The sequence below is a fragment of the Coffea arabica genome, chromosome 6c, assembly GCF_036785885.1.
Source record: "Coffea arabica cultivar ET-39 chromosome 6c, Coffea Arabica ET-39 HiFi, whole genome shotgun sequence".
Lineage (NCBI taxonomy): Eukaryota > Viridiplantae > Streptophyta > Magnoliopsida > Gentianales > Rubiaceae > Coffea > Coffea arabica.
Genome location: NC_092320.1, coordinates 5554078 through 5572778, shown reverse-complemented (window position 1 = coordinate 5572778; position 18701 = coordinate 5554078). Strand labels below are relative to the sequence as shown.

Here is an 18701-nt window from a genome sequence, read left to right as displayed (position 1 = left end):
CAGCTTTTGTGTTTTCGTCGGAAATTTCCGCATAGTCTTCCACGTACGCTAGTTCCTGTCAGTAACTTCTGTTTTTTGTCGGGAATTTCCGCATAGATAGGCATCCACACCATGGGGTGGCAATGTCCGAGGGGGAAGGTAGTACAACTGTTCGCAAATGATGTGACATTTTACAAGCAAATCATAACGCATTGTTAACTACTTGTTCAATCTCATAATGCATTTATTGTCTGTCCACACCACATGAACAATAGTAATTGAATACAACATTATTGTTATAAAATTTTATAAGTGGTTCATAATGAATAATAATTTATCTAAATTATCAAAAAAAAATAATTTATCTAAATATTATTACATATGAACAGTAGCTGAATAAAATAACATATTATTGTTATACAATTATAGAAGTAGTTAATGTGAGGAGAGACAAGTTAGATGATAAGGAGAAAAATAGTGTACGGAACGTATCAAATTTGAATGAAATATACAAGACGACAACCAAAAAGGATATACAAGACGTTAAGAGGGAAGGCCAAAACGATCATTACAAATATCCAAAATGGAATGAAATATAACAGTAGCACAGCCAGTGCCGGTTAACCAAGAGGAACTCCAGTGACTTCATTGCTCATCCATCGAAAATAACCAATTTGACTAGACTAAAAAGTTTAAAAGACTTGCAGAACCGTCCGATACTGCTTCTGCCGGCAGCCGAGTTGTGCCTATGAACGGAATAAGCAAAATAGTGGCATGTGAAAATTTTCTAATTCTCTTGTTTAAGGCTGCAATTTTGCCCGAAGTAACAGGGGCAACTTCTATTCTACTATGTTACTTGTAATATCAACACACGCATCAACACGTCATTGGGAAGCGAGAGAGAGAGAAGGGGGGGGGGGGGGGTTCTATGGGGATTAAATGCTACAAATACTATCGTGAATACACAACTTAAGACGCATATGGTCTCATTTAACCTGACTAGAGCACAGACTAGTAGTGCTATCGATTTTTTTTTTAACTAAATAATAAGATATGTGAGGTCTTGAGTGCTGTACAGTAAGGATCTATTCTTGTTTTCTTTCAACTTCAAGAGCAACCTCATTGCGTCGAGTAAATGGTAGTGTGAACGGGGGGTTGTACTGCAATCAAACAGAAGCATAACAGAAAACAAAAGATCAACATATACAGAAGTGCTTAAGATCTTAGGTAGTAGAGACAACTTAAAAGCCGTCACCATAAGGAGTGCCAATTGACGTTTCCTTGACGTATCAGAAACTACCTGAGCAACTTCTGCTGACGCACCATTCTTTACACGATACTCAGTGTCTTTCTTCAGTGCCTCACGAAGAGTGGATTCACGGCGCTCAACTTCTTCATCAGAGACGAAACCTGATTGACAATGAAATGCAGGTCAGCTACTCTAACTGGCAACTCTTTCATCTGGGGGTTGTATGCCATTGGACTTGCCTAATAGTAACCAAAACATGTCACCACCTGCTATTGATAGTAAATGACAGGAGATGGGCACCCATCTTAATGACAAATTGCAGAGCAATATTATTGTCGTTTGTTGCCAAAGCAATTGCACACATAAAACATCTCAAAGAGACAAGGTATCCTTATGGGTGCATTGCTTCTCACAGAGTCTTTACAAATGACAAAAGCCACACACACACGGCATTATATACCAGTACAAGAATTTTGGACCACAATGTATCTTTCCGCTTGCTACATGCAAATTTCAACTTTAGATGTGATTAAAAAGCAAATTGAATTGATAGAGAGAAAATACCAGAAAAGGCAATAACTGCAACAATTTTCTTTGGCACCTCTTTTATTCTCACTGAAGGATCCTTAGGCAATGGCAAATTTGAACCATACTTTGAGGGCATGACAAAAGACATCTTCCACTTATCTTGACCTGCCACCTGCTGAAAACTCACAAAATCATCAGATTTTGATGAACATCAAGAACTTAAGAAAAGGAAAATAAACTTGGATATCTGCTACCACAATAGCTAAATTGTCATGCTTCTACTACTATAGTAGCAGGATTAACAAACTCTTGCTACTAGATATGTGCTGTTCAAGGATGAAACTTGAACCTACATATGCTGCGGGGAAAAATCTTTAAAGAAGACACTTAATGTTGTTAGGGCTGGCCTAGGAATAAACAAACTAAAGTTAGAATAAAATAGACGATATAACCGACCATATAATGATTAGGCGGTAGATACCAGCCATATAATAATTAGGCGGTAAAACCGACCATATAAAAAGGTTGTGGCAACTCAATAAAGACAAAATAATAAAGCAAATAAAAGACACAGAAGATTTACGTGGTTCGGTCAAATTGACCTACGTCCACGGGTGGAGAAGGAGCAATATTTCTACTATGGAGGAGAAATACAAAAACCGTAGGAAAGTGATTTTTAGGTCAAAAGGCACTTATAAAAGGTTTAGCAAATATTCCTAAACACAAAACAAGAGAGCCTAAAATATTTGACTAAATAGGCTAGATGACTCAAGAAACTAATAGCCCATATAACTCTCTTGAGTGGTGCACTTGAAACTAACCAAAGGCCCCTATATTTATAGCCTTCAGCAGCCGACTTCTTCTTGGCATTGTTTGATGTGGGACGAAGCAAAAGAAGCATCGGTCAGTAGATCCCTGCAAAATATATAAAATACTATATTTGTGTGCCTTCATAACAACAAGAGCACCTCGAGTGATTTTGAGAACTCCATCTCCACCTGAATAGCTGCACCCAATAGACTCAAAAGTGCCCAAAGAGATGAGATTTTTCTTCAAATCTGGAACATGTCTAACATTTGTGAGCATCCTCATAATACCATCATACATTTTAATCCGAATTGTGCCTTTACCAACAACTTTACAAACGGTGTTGTTACCCATTAAGATAACTCCAAATTATGACATATGCGTTTGGAGCACATGAGCGAAAAAATCTTGGGCATACTGAGCAAAAGAGGATTTCTTTGTGGACAAAGTACCGGGCCATTGGAATTCTATGAACATTGTATTTTTTGGAAGCTGAAAAGAGTCGGCTTCAGTTCACTAGCAATTCACAAGATAAAAGGTACTCTTGATTACATTCATTCAGATTTATGGGGTTCTTCTCGTGCTCCTTCTAAACGTGGTGCCAGATACATGTTGACTTTCATTGATGATTATTCAAGAAAAGTTTGGGTCTATTTTCTTAAACATAAAAATGATGTTTCCTTAACTTTCAAGCAATGGAAAGTTTTGATTGAGAAACAAACAGGAAAACATGTTAAGCGGTTGAGAATAGATAATAGCATAGAATTTTGTGAAGGTGAATTTGATAGATTCTGTAAAAATGAAGGAATTGTTCGGCATTGCACTGTCAGAATAACGCCTCAACAAAATAGCATGGCCGAACATATGAATAGAACGCTTTTGAAGAGAGCAAAATGTATAATCTCCAATGCAGGGTTGACAAACGACTTTTGAGCAGAGACGATCAATATGGCCTGTTATATTGTCAACCATACTCCTTCTGCATCTCTTGATTTCAAAACTCTTGAGAAAGTTTAGTCAGGTACTCCTGCTGATTACTCCAATTAAAAGTTTTTGGATGTCCAGTATACATGCACATGAATGATGAAAAATTAGAGTCTAGAGCTAAAAAGTACATTTTTCTTAGGTATGCTTCTGGGGTGAAATGATACAAATTATGGTGTCCTGATTCCAAATCCCCAAAACTTGTAATCAGTAAAGATGTTACTTTTGATGAATTGTCTATGTTATCTTCCAAGAAGGAGTTTTCTAGTTCTTGTACTACTGATAGTACACAAAAGCAGGTGGAGCTTGATATTGGCAGTTCTGATTTTTCTCAGTCCAAATCTTCTATTCAACAAGTGCCAGTGGATGCAGCTGAATCTACTGTTGAAGATAATTCAGAAGAAGAGTAGTATTCCATAGCCAGAGATAGACAAAGAAGAGACATTCGACCACCACAAAGATATGCAAATTTAATTGCATATGCTTTGTCTGTTGCAGAAGAAACTGATGCAGTTGGTGAGCCTTCCACTTATTTAAAAGCAGTTTCTTGTGATGATTCTGCAAAGTGGTTGATTGCGATGAATGAAGAAATTGAATCTCTTCATCAGAATGAAACTTGTGTTCTTGTAAAGCCGCCATCAAATAAGAAAATAGTTGGTTGCAAGTGGATCTTCAAGAAAAAAGAAGATATTCCAGAGATTAAAGATGCAAGGTAGAAAGCACAATTAGTTGCAAAGGGCTATAGTAAGGTACAAGGTTTTGATTTTAATGAAGTTTTTTCATCTGTTGTTAAACATAACTCTATTCGTGTTTTGCTTGCTTTAGTTGCCATGTATGATTTAGAGTTAGAGCAACTTGATGTTAAGACAGCTTTCTTGCACGGCGAACTTGAAGAATAAATTTATATGAAACAACCCCAGGGTTTTGAAATTGAAGATAAGGAAGACCATATTTGCTTATTGAAGAAATCCTTATATGGATTGAAGCAGTCTCCAAGATAGTGGTATATGAGGTTTGATTCTTTTATGTTGGGTCATGGTTATTTAAAGAGCATGTATGATAGTTGTGTTCACTTCCGAAAGATAGATGATGATTCTTTTATCTATTTGTTGCTGTATGTTGATGACATGCTCATTGCTGCCAAGAATTTGTCAGAAATTCACACTTTGAAACTACAGTTAAATAGTGAATTTGAAATAAAAAATTTGGGAGCAGCTAAGAAAATTCTTGGCATGGATTTCAAGCAAAATCAAGGAGTAGGGAAGTTGTTCTTGACCCAGAAAATTTACCTTGAGAAAGTCTAGGAACGTTTTGGCATGAAAGATGCTAAACCGGTATCTACTCCTCTTGCTAGCCATTTTTGACTATCTGCTACTCAGTCACCACAATTAGATGAAGAGGGAAATTATATGGTACGGGTTCTTTATTCCAGTGCAGTCGGCAGTGTTATGTAGGCAATAGTTTGTACTCGTCCAGATATCTCACATGCAGTCAATGTTGTTAGCAGATATATGTCTTGCCCTGGTAAAGCACATTGACAAGTTGTGAAGTGAATTTTCAGATACTTGCGAGGTACTTCAAATGCAAGTTTGGAAGAAATAATAACACTTTGGTTGATTTTGTAGACTCAGACTACGCTGGAGATCTTGACAGGAGAAGATCACTTTCAGACTATGCATTTTGCATTAACGGTTGTGCTGTTAGTTGGAAAACTACTCTACAACCTGTTGTAACTTTGTCTACTACAGAAGTAGAATATATGGGTGTGATCGAGGCAATCAAAAAAGCCTTGTAGTTGAAAAATTTATTTAACGAGTTTAGTCTACATCAAGGTGTTACTGCTATTCACTGTAATAGTCAAAATGCCATACACTTGACTAAACATCAAATGTATCATGAGAAGACGAAACACATTGATGTGAAGTATCACTTTATTTGGGATATCATTGCTAAAGGAAAGGTCCTTATTCAGAAAATCAATACTAAGGACAATCCAGCCGATATGTTTACAAAACATCTTCCACTTTACAAGTTCAAGCAGTGCTTGGACTTGGTTGGTGTTCGTTGTTTGTGATTTAGGCCTATTGGAGCTTATGTAGCGAAGGTGGAGTAGATTTGCTATTCCTCGATGTTGGGAACTCATCAAGGTGGAGATTTGTTGAAACCGCATTTGTTGACCGATGCTTCTTTTGCTTCGTCCCACATCGAACAATGCCAATGAGAAGTCGGCTGCTGAAGGCTATAAATATAGTGGCCTTTGGTTAGTTTCAAGTGCACCACTCAAGAGAGTTATATGGGCTATTAGTTTCTTAAGTCATCTAGCCCATTTAGTCAAATATTTTAGACTCTCTTGTTTTGTATTTAGGAATATTTCCTAAACCTTTTATAAGTGCCTTTTGGTCTAGGAACCACTTTCCTACGGTTTTTGTATTTCTTCTTCATAGTAGAAATATTGCTCCTCCTCCACCCGTGGACGTAGGTCAATTTGACCGAACCACGTAAATCTTCTGTGTCTTTTATTTACTTTATTATTTTGTCTTTATTGGGTTGCCACAACCCTTTTATATGGTGGGTTTTACCGCCTAATTATTATATGGCTGGTATTTACCGCCTAACCATTATATGGTCGGTTATACCGCCTATTTTGTTCTAACTTTAATTTATTTATTCATGAGCCAGTCCTAACAAATGTCCATCATTCTTTATTACCCTCTCAATTTGTCCCAGGTGCAAATAAAGAAGCTGGTTCATTTTGCTTCTTGTATCAATCATGAGATCAGCAACCCAAGGGCAATGAGATCAGGATACTTTATCTCTCAAAAAATGACCAGAATTCCAGCATAACCATGTAAATAATCAACTTCTAAAGGTGCTTAAACTACAGCTCTCATTGAATCAGCCAGAGATTCCAAAATAGATATATCATAAACCCAATCAAGTTCAATTGTTATCTTAAAACTCGATAACTGGCACACTTATGCTCCACCAATGTGCTGAATGCATACTCTAAGATCACTTCTCCCAAAATTCTATAACACACTCAAGAGGCTTATAAGATGTTTCCAGTTAAAAAAAATCCAGGTAGATTTTAACGACTGATTAAAAGCAGTTCAACTTGGATACGCTGGGTAGGTGATGCCCCTTGCTCCAGGAGATAACAGAGGAGGTGCAAACAAGCAGGACTGCACCACCTTTTCCTGGAAAAAGCTCCTTTTGCTTGTAACTTTCATCAGGCAAGGACCTCATTGCGATCCCTCATTTGGAGAAAGGGTTGGGGTCAGGACACATGTATTCCAAGAACCTTTATCTAAATATTCAGCAATATGCCTGCCTTTTATTATTTAGTGCCTCCATTTTTATGCCAGTGCTATCAAGGACTCTAAATGGCTCGAGTTGTAAGATGGTAAACCTTGTGAGCTAATGCCAAAGTGCCACTTGTATACGTCCTTATTCATTTGAAAACCCTGCCCCATTGATCAGTTGTCCATTAGGACGATGTCACTAGGGTACTACTACTGCAAGGATGACCAGACCAGAGTGTATGTCACCCTAAGGGCATTCTTGGCAAACCAAATTGCCGACTGCAGGATATCCCAAATTTCAGGTGGCAACCTACCACCTGCAAGAGTGAAACTTACGAACTAAATGCAGTTACAAAACTATTACTACCAAAGGATAAGTGGAACGCCAAGGGAAAAACCGGAGTAATTACCTTTTTAGTTATCACGGGAGTCGTCATGTCCATTTTCTCCCCCTCAGACTGACTTTTACTAGTAAAAACAGGAGTGGTCATCTCCATTTTCTCCTTCTTTGTATTCTAAAATCAGCCAGGTTAAAATCAACCGCACGAAAAAGACATAAAATTCGAAGCATGATATAGCAAGTAACCCACGGACTGAATCAGAAATAAATACTTCAGCTAGCTACCTTACCAAAGAGGTACTCAGCCAGCACGTTGAAGGATTTTGAAGCGCCATTTAGATCAAATCCAGATTTTCCGGGCATTGTCGTCTCGGCAATAAAGTACGACTGAATCCAAATCACAAACAAATATTTATACCACATAGAATTTCAAGACGATGAAGATTTTAGTGAAAACTTCCAGATATTCAACTAGAAAATGACGTGAAAGCGATTAATAGTACCTCAACTTCCCTTATCTCATATTGATCATTGCGGCTTAAAACCTTAAAATTCAGAGTTTCAATATCCGGAACTTCAAAAAATCGAAAGGAAGATAAGATAAGAATAACGAGGTTCCATGTAGAGAAGGAAATTCCAGCAAAACACAAAGTTCTACCTGACATCAAAGCCTCCTCTAAAGTGCGACTCTCGAATCTCCTCGAAGGAAACACGTACTTGGCAGTCTCGCTGGCCAATTCCATCAGAACTAAACAAGTCGTTTTTGTTTGAAAAAAAATAAATAAAAATAAGAATAAAATAAGGAGAAGAATTAAGGACCAGTAAAGCGAACTCGGATTTCAAAATTTCTACATAAACCAAAGACGTGACAATATAATTGAAGAAGATAACGATTACGTCGCTGGGAGAGAGAGAAGGTTTGCGTGGCAAGAGCGAAGACGAGAGAAACCCTGGCTTCCAGTGCCGAAAAATTAGAATTGATTCTAAGCAGCGGACTGGAGCCGGTTGTAGAGCTCCTTTGGGTGGCCATGGATTTGTAAACTATCAACGAAGGACGTGAAGGTTTATGCCCAAAATTTCTGAGAAGTCGGGAATCGGTGGGGGTGATGATGGTCGTCGTGGCGATTGAACCGTAGAGATTCATGTTTCGATTGCTCTATCACTGCCCACTGCTCTGTTTGAAGCTCTGTTTGGTCAAGAGGGAGAGAGAGAGTGCGGGATCGCGGCTCAGGCTCTCCCGAAAGTCGTCAGTACCCTTTTTTCTTTTTGTGGCGCGGAAAATTATCGTATGGCCATTACCCGGTACCGGTGGAAATTTGTAGTAATAATTTGGCCAAAAAATGAATTTTGGAAATTTGGTAATTTATGTGGTTCTACATCTAAATTGGAGCCCTATCCAAACTACAATTCGATGCTTGAAAATGAACCAAAAAGAAATTTCAACATTGCAATATTATGTATTGCTAAATAAAAACAAACGCCTACACTCCCTCACTACTGATTTCTTGAGATGATGGCTGGCAGTTCCAGACGAATGCAATTCTTAGCCCACCGTGCGGGTGATGCTTGAAATGGCCGAAATTCATGAATACTAGTACACTAACTAAGCAGATCTCAGTGCACTTAGCAAGAGTTCGGATTAAGGTTGAGCTGGAAAATCGTCAACTTCTGAGTTTTTAAGAAAAAAGAAAAAGATATGTTACATAATTATGAATGCCGTAAAATGATATTCTATCTTAGGTAAGCATATACTGGTATTCATGTAACACGCAATCTCATATTTAACTTGCAGATGAATCATAGGATCAAAATGTAACTTGACCATCTAATGGGTCTAATAAAATCAGTACGCGTTATCTTGCGCAACAAAAAAACCAGCATTAACATTAGGAATGTGTATATCAGAAACAAAAACATCTTGACGGCATACAAGGCCTGGAAAACAATTTATTTTGCTTGTCAATCACTACTCTGCTCTAGTTGATGCTCCATCCGTCATTTTCAGCGAGCACTTCACACCGTCAGAGGTGCAAAAATTGAAGTCATTAAAACTTCCCTGTCAGTCCTCAAGCACATATCCAGGAGAAACATGACCATCATATATCTGGATTACACTGCTGGCAGAAAAGGAGGACCAAAGTCCGTCAAACCGCTGAGGCATCCTGTTGGACGTGCCAAGCCACAACATCTTTGTATGGCAAGCTCCCGCCAAATATATCCAAGGCACTGCCTACGGTGACATCTACACGACCCATTCCTGCACTTTTAATTGTCTCCAAATCAGCCATTGTGCTCACGCCACCAGCATAAGTCACTGGAATCTGCCATTCATAAAACAACGCCAGCAATGCAATGTCAGATATGAGAAGGGTAAGAGCACGAACCAGTCACAAGAAAAACAAAAACACAATGAGGTACTTCATCAATACATGAGATTTTGCATGTAAGGCCAGTGACCAGTAATAATGCCAATATAAGCCAACCAAAAACCAAACTTCCATAGTGATTCATAAGCACAATTACTGCAACCAATGCTATTCCAAACCAAGAAGACTCCAACAAAAAAACATGTACCAAGGCCTGTGTCGTACTTAAATTGGTTAATTCAAAAATCGTGAGCTAATTGTTTTCAAAGGCTTGCCAACATGGTCTTGCGTCATCGGTTATCAAATTCTTTTTCTCACATTTTCAAAAGTTGGGCATTACGCTTTGACTCCACCTCGAGTCACTGATTCCATTTTTTAAGTAAAAAAAAATATTAAAACATCATAAACCAATCAGAAACTACCCTAAACTATACAAGAATTCCCTATATACATTTCCTAAGTCTGGAAAACAAGCAAGAAGAATGAAAACTAAATGAACAAGTACACACCGGGGAATGGTTTCCAAGCAATGCCACAAGCTCGTTGTCAATTCCAAGCCTGCAATACTCAAGTGGAAGAAAGTGTTGTTAAGTTGCTCTTTTACAGGATTAATCATGATTCTCAGTTTCATAGCACTCTAATCTATTGTATGCTCAACTGGTCGAAAAACCAGTTTGAAGCAACATGTAAGTAAGGCAAAATGCAGCACCAATCAATAGATGTATCCTAGAATGTCTTTTATAAGTGTCTGCGATTTCCCTAAATGTCAGAGTAAATCTCTCATGGAAAGAACTAAAATTAAAGAACATCATGCCAGAGATTTAGGAATTTCATGGAGGGGGTGGGATTTCGGGTCCATTCTTGTAATACATAATCAAAAGGCCCGTCCTTAAAGCCACAAGTATAATTAGAGAATGACATGCAGGATGAAAACTGAACCCAATACTGTGTTTAAACTTTGTTTAAACAGCTAAATCCCAGCAGAAGGCCAAAACATCTTAGCTTGGCTTCATATTACTCAGTACTGTGTCCTGTTATACTTATTGCTTGAGGAAGACCCTCTGCCAAAGCTAGTATAACAAACTAAGCTAACAAGGTGAGGGACCGTCCCCCCTCACCCCACCCCACTCCCAAATAGACGAAAAACAGAAAAGAAAAAGGGTGCGGAGCAAAGAAAAAAACCACAATGAAGAACTGAAACTGCAGCAAGACAAAGAGTACATGCATAAAAACTTGAATTTTATATATGTACAAGAGGTTTTGGAAGAAAACCACACACTGATAATACCTCTACTCAAGGTTAAGGATACTGATTCTAAATTAAACTATCTTGCTGTACCACCTATAAAAAACCTTGACAGCATTAATATAATGATTGAAGGAGTGCACTTACTTTTTTCCCTCAACATCAACTCCATGGACAAGAAACTCGTCAGCATAACGAGCCAGAAAATCCAACACTTTCTCATCAAGACATACATCACTAAATTTCTGCCACCTATCTGTGACGACAAAATATTTGCCCTCCTACAAATTGATATTTGAAGTCATTGAAAATAATCTTATTACATGGTAGAGCATAATGTGGAACCATGACCAAAATAGTTTCTTAATCACGGAGTAAGTGCTATACTTCTTAGATTGAGACAAGCTGCATACCAGGGCTAATAATCGCATAAAGTGCAATGTTTTCTAAGATAAGAAATGGAACAGTCTCAAAAATAAATAATCACTTCCATTAGCTCAGAAAGATTTCATCTCAGGTATGTTTTTTCTCAAGGCCAAAGCAAACCTTCTTTCGGCAACTGAGATCCAATATAAGTCTCTCTTTCCCAACAGCATTAGCAAGCTCTTTAAGCCTGTCAAGATCCATTAGTCCATTGCTGAAAACATACTGCAGGAAAAAAGAGGAAAAATATGAGCTTGATATATATTAAACAGTAAAACAGAAGCTACTTCAGAGTCTAGCTTGTTGCTAGTTAAAATGAGCTCTCAAACTTATAACCAACACTAGAACATCCAAAACCCAGAGTTACACAAACAAGGACTTCTCATTGCATCAAAAGGACATGGTAACATGAAATAAAGGGATGCCTCCTGGCTCCTTTCATTTGAAATTTAAGAAGAAGTAATGAGTAGGACATATTTCTCTTTTTTTTTCCTGATCAGAAACAAAAAAGGCATGCACAGAGACAGCTAATGTCAACTTAAAACTCATCAAGCATTCCTGAAGCAAAGAACATCAACTAAGGCAGGTAAACCATTTCCTGCCTCTCTTCTAGACAAATTTCTTTTTGCATATGATAAAACAATTAAGCGAGGGCCTAGAGGTTTTCTAAAAGTGTGATAATCCTTTGTAATTTGTGCATAAGATGCTTGCTACTGCATATTTAAAAAGAAAAAAAAAATCAAAGGAAACATACAGATGTGACAATGACATGGCTGGCTCCTTCCTCCAAGTAACTAAAAGCATTGCTGGAATTGATACCACCTCCAACTTGCAAACCACCTAGACATTGTCAAAATCTCAGTGTTCAGCAGAGGAAAGGCTGTAAGTTGACGCATTCTAGCAATCATAAAATGTGAGCCTCATATTGTACCAGACGTACAATGGCTACATTAAGTTCTATTCACTTGAGAACAGCACAGAAATCTGTGCAGCAGCTAATGACACAGATAACAAGAAAAACTAAATGCAATTAAAGATATAAAAAACATTATCCTTGTTGATTTCTGTTTATATAATTAAGCAAGTGCCAGGCTGCCAGTTGAAGTATCAAGAGTACTTGTGAGTAAAAAAATAATGTGTGAGCGCACGCATACACGCGCACAAAAACACATAACTATTCAATGAGAGTGTCTTTCACTTTCCAAAAAAAAATTACTTTCAGAAAGGTAGAGTTCAAGTATGCGTGATATAAATTGTGGAGATACAATTAAGCAATAAGCTTAGATACTTGAATAACAAGTCTTAATTAACATGCATATAAAGTCAAAAGATGCATCACCAACGAGAATACCATACCAGGATAGGCATGTAATGCTTCAATAGCAGCTGATTTACTCAAAGGATCTGCGCCAAGTGTGATCACATGACCTCCCGTAAGTCCATCATCTTTGTAAAGCTTTGCATAATCTGCTGCTGGTTTATCAGATTCAAAGTTTGTTACGAGACTTGAACTTTCTTCCCTAGAATCTTGAAGAGTAGATCCTACAATTTGCTTCACTTTTCCCTGAAAATATTTGAAAGAAAGTCTAAATTAGTAAGCGTTTGCTTTGCTTTGCTATAAGATGTGCATGAATCAAACATTGGTTCCCATCATGCCAATATGGGCTACTAATACTCAATTCTCGGGCTGCCTTCCTTCTGTCCCCCGACAAATACCACCACTAGAGAAAAGGAGAAAGTGAAAAGATTCTCAAGTAGCTAAATTTCTTCTTGCCTTTTGAACAGTCACTACTTTTGGGTGACAACAACAAGACACAAAAATCTCATGTCCAAGCACACGTGATGATAGCATGCTATAAATCACCAACTTGTTGGATGTCAGTGGTTATTTCAATCTTAGTTAAACAAATTTCCTGATGCTGCCACAAAATTCATTTGACGGTATTTCATAAGCAAATCACCAGGGGATAAAAGAAAGCCCTGAATACCACCTTGTGTATGTCAATGCAAGGGCGAAACCTAACTCCACATTGGACAGATAGCCTTTGAGGTCCTGCACGGTTCAAAACAATTACTTAATCTGCAATTGTCAATTAAAGTACTTAAATATCTCCCGACTACCTTCTTCCATCCTACATACACAATCGACGAAAGGGAAAAGAAGGTACCGTAGTAAAGCAAAGGAGCTGCTCTTAGAAATTTGTATATCGTGTGAGGAACACATATTAAGGAACTGAAACCCCATTTACACAGTGACCCAGGATTAGCCGAGCTCGCATTCACATGAAGGCTCTGAATCATCATACCTTATTGAGCTTCAAACTCAGTCTGGGCATCTGCGCATAAAGGGCACAATCAGCTACCAATAGATTTCTGCTATCTGATAGTCAACAGTATGATCAAATATGTTCATCCATTTAACCGTTCGTGGAAAGAGAATTATTCTCGTTGCCACTTCGACATATTTTAGAGACATTTTCTCAAACACGTCCTATGCTAAGTTAAAACAACTCACTGATCCATTACCCACAACCCACATGTAATTCTACGACTTTTAATTACGAAAAAGTCTATTGGTGATAGATGACGGCAGCACTAAAAGAAGTTCCGATCATCAACTTATGAGATACTACTGTGTTTATTCATTTACAATTTTACAGAGCAATAATAAATACGTTTTGGCTGTACATAAGTGGGACAGGACAAGTTGAGAAGCCTGGGTCGGAGGCGACAAAACTGCGCGGGCAGTTCGTTAACATAAACAGCGACACAACCCAACTTTGCTCCCTGGTTCTCAAGTTAATTATTTGGATGCCTCCGCTGTCGCGTCTCATTTTTTTGCTAAGAAAATAAGATGTTTACAAATAATGTGATTTTTATTTAAAAATAAGTAAAAAATAACCTGGAATGAAATTTCAAAAAATATGACAGTTTAGATACAAAATTTAGTCTAAAAGAATTTTTAAGAAAAAAAAGAGTCGCCACTTGATATTAAATTTGAATGTACCAAATTATTAAAAACTCTTTTCGACAATTGCAGGTCTTTGAAAAAACAAGATAAAATGAATTCGAGAGTCATGATTGAAAAAAGAAAAGACAAATATTCAATTAATTCAAATCTAATACACTCTTTTAATCTAGTCTAAGCTAGTTGCGTGGTTTAGTTAAAATTTTCTCTAATCTAACACTTAAATTTATCACAATTGGATGTTTTCTACATGAATGTAAAAAAAACCGTTCAAAGGGACAAAATGTGCATTCAAAGGTTTAATTGATATCAATCATATTAATTGCAAAGGCCAAAATAATTCTCTGAAGAGATCACGAGTATGCAAATGATGAAATTAAAAGAAAAGAAAAAAATTAAATTATATACATAGGTATAAGTGCTCAAAAGAAAAGGAAATACAGCATAATAAGTATGGAAGACAAAAACTCATGACACAATTTTCTTATACAGGGATTAATGGGATGTTTAAACTAAAAAGTTATAATTATCTATTTTTCATGTTTGAAAAATAATTCTCCTAACATAGACAATCAAATAAACTAACTTAAATGAAATGCAATTCTAAATGACATGATTCACACATATAGAGAATAGAGGAGAGAGGAGAATATAATAGGTTATATCATACAAATGAGAAAATATCCTAAAAATAAAAAATATGCATGAAAATGTAATGAATATCACACAAAAATGAATCTAACGCACGAACGATCTAAGGGTCTAGCGTTAGACTAACCCATTTTTAAAAATCCTTACTAGCGTTGGACTAGCAAGTAAACAAATGGAGAAGTCACAACTAACGTTGGACTAGTGTGGTGACGCCATGCATTCTTAATACATAGTAAAACAAATAAGACATAAATTAAAACAAATAAATATGTAAAAGTACGTAGCACATAACACATAAACATAACATCTAGATGCAAAAATCCCAAAAAAAACGGATAAAGCACATAATACATAAGCCACATAAACACGTAAAAACCTATCAATTACGGTGGGGAATCTAACTACAATCTAAAATGGGGAAATAAAAAAAATCTTATCTACCCTATCTATTGCAATAGAGGACCTAATTACAATCTAAAAGGGAAAAATATAATAAAACAAATCTAATTATCCTATCTATTACATTTTTCAGGTATTTAAATGCCTCTCAACTAATTATAAAAATTAACTAAACAAATATAAGAAAATTTGAATAAGCATTTAAATCAAATAAATGAAACATATAAAAATATATAAACACATAGGAACACGTAGAAGCATATAAGAGCACGTAATTGACATTGAAATAATAATAATAAGGGTAAATCCCTTTTGAAGTGGTGATTAAATGGAATCAAATTACCCTATTTATACTCAAAATGAACAAAAAAATCATGACGCCAATTTAATTGAAAAATAATAATAACAAAAGTACTAAATTCACACTAATATATCAAACATAAAGAAATTTAAGAACATCTAAAAATTACAACTTAAGTATATTCAAAAGTAGCATAATTAGCTATTAAAGAAAAGAAACAATCATAATAAAGAGAGTCAAATTCACTAGGGATTGATTGCAAAAATTGAAAAATTTTTGGGGGTAAAAATATAATTTTCTAAAGTTTAAGAGCCCAAATTAAATAAAAGATAAAGCTTTGGGACCAAATTGAATTAATTTAACGTCCTAAGTGAAAGAAATTTAAAATGTTCTGGGCCGAAGTAAAACTACTCCAAATATCAGGGGCTAGAGTGCAAATTTCAGTTTCTGATTTGGGCAAGAAAAGGTCATCGGGACTTAACTTTTTATTTTTACTTGGGCCGAAAATTTCTAAGCCCAGCCTAAACCCAAAGGAAACGAGCAGGCCAGCCCGTCTTTTTATCACTCAAGCCCGACCAAAAAATACATGGGCTCTGACCTCCTAGCCCAAACCGAAACCCAAAAGAAAAAAAAACCCATTCCCAAAACCCAACCAAAACTAACCACAACCCACCGAAAAAAACATTAGCCCATCATTTTTCTTTCTCTTCTTTTCGTTTTTCTTTCTTTCTTTTCTTTTCTTTCTCTTTTTCTCTTCTTCTTCCACTCCCGTTTCTTCCTCTTCTTGTCCGGCCCACTGAAGAAGCTTCAGCTGGTGGCCATGGTGGCCCCCGGCGGCGCCACCACATGGCCGCCGACGAATTTTCCGGTCGCCAAATTTTCTCAAAATACCATAGTTATTAAACCCAACCCGGGAAGAAACCCGGCGAAGGAGGTGGGTCAACGGGTTACTGGTTGAACCGGTGGGTGAGTGGTTGAACCGGTGGGTCACTACATATATTTAAATATTATATTTCATAATTATTTATATAAGATATATGATATAAATTGTAATAAATAATGTCATAACAAAAGCTCATTTAATTTAATTTGTTATAAAATAATTAATTCATATAAGAATCAATCAAATATAAAGTTATTTATTAATATACCAAACTTCAAGTGTAAAATTTTATCTATATTTAGTGTAATTATCTAGCTTATTTATGAATTTTAAGTGTAAAAATTTATTAAAAATAATATTTGTCTTTAAATGAATTATGTAATATGTTATTTTTGGAATCCATTTTATAACTTATAGAGTTTGGAGGGTAATAAATTTTTATTAAAAGATTCCAAATAAATTTGTTTTAGAGAAAAAAAGATAGAATTGAAAAAACGTTTATATATCATACTAAAGCTACTATATCAACATATTTGGAAGTGGTTTGGTGGTAAGCAAGCGGTAGTGTGAGGGCAAAGGTCGGAAGTTCGAGTCCCAACAATAGCAATATAATTTTTCTACAAAATCCGGTTAGTGACAAAACCGGCCAAAACCGGCCGGGTTTCCGGTTTAACCCGGTTCGACCGCCGGGTTGTTGACTAAGTCAACGGTCTCTGTGCACAAACCGGTTAGTGACAAAACCGGCCAAAACCGGCCGGGTTTCCGGTTTAACCCGGTTCGACCGCCGGGTTGTTGACTAAGTCAACGGTCTCTGTGCACAAACGATCTGATTCCAAACCCGGCCCGGTCCAATGGCCGGTCCACCGGTTTGACCGGTTCGACCGTCGGGCCGGGCCGGGTTTAATAACTATGCAAAATACACCCCCTCACTCGATTTTTCGCGTAGATTGCATTTCCGGGGTTAGTTTTTACAAAAAATGACCCGAAAGTGACCAAAAAAACAAAAAACAGACCAGTTTTTATTTTTTCACTATATCTTTCACTAAAAATCACCATATCTTTCACTAAAAATTATAAAAAATATACCATAACACTCCTTACAACTTCTACAAAACACCTATGATTTTAATTTGACAAGAAAACAACATAAAAAGGCTAAAATAAAGCAAAACAGCCCCCTAAAATTTTTTTCCCATTTTGACATTTTTTCAAACAGTTAACATGCATATACAAAAACCATTCCTAATCTTGTTCATGACCTATCCCAAAATTTTAACCACACAACAGTAGCAATAAAAACCAGCAAGAAGCAAAAGAAACTAGACACTGAAACATGGATGTAATAATAATAAAAAATCGGAAAATACCTCAATATAGGTAGTAGTCCCTTGACCAAGATGTTTGATACAATTTCCAAACCTTGAGCGTATCTTCCTGGCTCCCTTTGGTGATTGATTTGTGTGTGGATGTGCTATGGGAATTTAGAAATTGAGAGAGCGAGAGGGAGAAAGAGCCAAGATGGAGAGAGTTGGAGTTTTAATGCTTGTGTCTAGTGCATGTGTGATTGAGAGAGCCAGAGAGGGAGCCGAGAGAAGATTGAGGGAGATGAGGAGAAAATCTGCTAGTTTTTCTTGTCTTGGGAAGAAAGAGAGAGGACCGAGAGCTGTCTTTTGGAGGGAAAACATGATGGTTTTTTACCTAATGATGACAAGAAAGATGCAAGGAAAAATATGATGGTTTTTCTCAAATAAAAAGAAAGATTCATGGAAATTTTGAGTGCAAAAATAGATCAATAGTGTATTCGGTGAAAAAATAATAATTTGGAGAAGATTCTTGATTTCTTGATTTTCTTTTTTTATTGCTTTTTATTATTATTTTTTCTTTTCCTAAAACAAGACCTGTAAAAATAAAAAAATACATATTGAAATGCAAGAAAAAATAAATAATTCATTAAATAAAAAAATTAAAAAATATATTAAAAATTAACAAAAATTTGGTGTCTACACCGCGTCTAAAAGACACCCAAATGGAGTACATACTCAAGCACGGATTCATAGGTTCGTAAAATGGGGGGAAAGAAGTAGGATATTTGAGCTTTTAACTATTCAGCCCCCAAAATTTTCTTTTTATTTATTTGAATTCCATACTTTTGGTTTTGTATTAATGTGGTGCATAATCATTTCACGACCATGTGATGAAACGGTGGAGTTTTTTGAAGAAAAAAATATTTGAAAATATTAAGATGCACTTTTTATTATGTGATAAATGAAAAGAT

General features: G+C 36.4%; 2 protein-coding genes across 9 annotated transcripts; both read right to left on the bottom strand.

Annotated features, from left to right (window-relative positions):
• Nucleotides 1-454: 454 nt before the first annotated feature.
• Nucleotides 455-8619, bottom strand: LOC113693757 (heme-binding-like protein At3g10130, chloroplastic). Of its 4 annotated transcripts, none has more exons than XM_027212429.2 (8): nt 8087-8521; nt 7848-7937; nt 7693-7763; nt 7475-7576; nt 7260-7364; nt 1793-1931; nt 1280-1389; nt 455-1139 (listed from the first exon to the last, which is right to left on the bottom strand). In XM_027212429.2, the coding sequence occupies exons 1-8, from the start codon at nt 8331-8333 to the stop codon at nt 1065-1067; spliced, it is 939 nt and encodes a 312-aa protein (XP_027068230.1). In that variant the 5' UTR covers nt 8334-8521; the 3' UTR covers nt 455-1064. The 4 variants fall into 4 exon arrangements, with proteins under 4 accessions (XP_027068230.1, XP_027068231.1, XP_027068232.1 ...); XM_027212430.2 differs by having other exon boundaries at nt 1793-1928; nt 8087-8519; XM_027212431.2 differs by lacking the exon at nt 455-1139 and having other exon boundaries at nt 1285-1467; nt 8087-8578.
• A 327-nt stretch (nt 8620-8946) lies between these two features.
• On the bottom strand, nt 8947-18122 carry LOC113694301 (1-(5-phosphoribosyl)-5-[(5-phosphoribosylamino)methylideneamino] imidazole-4-carboxamide isomerase, chloroplastic). 5 transcript variants are annotated; one of them, XM_072052328.1, is made up of 9 exons: nt 17794-18122; nt 13393-13560; nt 13216-13277; nt 12581-12788; nt 11979-12064; nt 11348-11449; nt 10949-11082; nt 10065-10113; nt 8947-9510 (listed from the first exon to the last, which is right to left on the bottom strand). In XM_072052328.1, exons 2-9 carry the CDS (start codon nt 13526-13528, stop codon nt 9334-9336), a joined length of 954 nt encoding a protein of 317 aa, XP_071908429.1. In that variant the 5' UTR covers nt 13529-13560; nt 17794-18122; the 3' UTR covers nt 8947-9333. The 5 variants fall into 5 exon arrangements, with proteins under 5 accessions (XP_071908429.1, XP_027069019.1, XP_027069020.1 ...); XM_027213218.2 differs by lacking the exon at nt 17794-18122 and adding an exon at nt 13913-14050; XM_027213219.2 differs by lacking the exon at nt 17794-18122 and adding an exon at nt 13900-14048.
• Nucleotides 18123-18701: the final 579 nt, after the last annotated feature.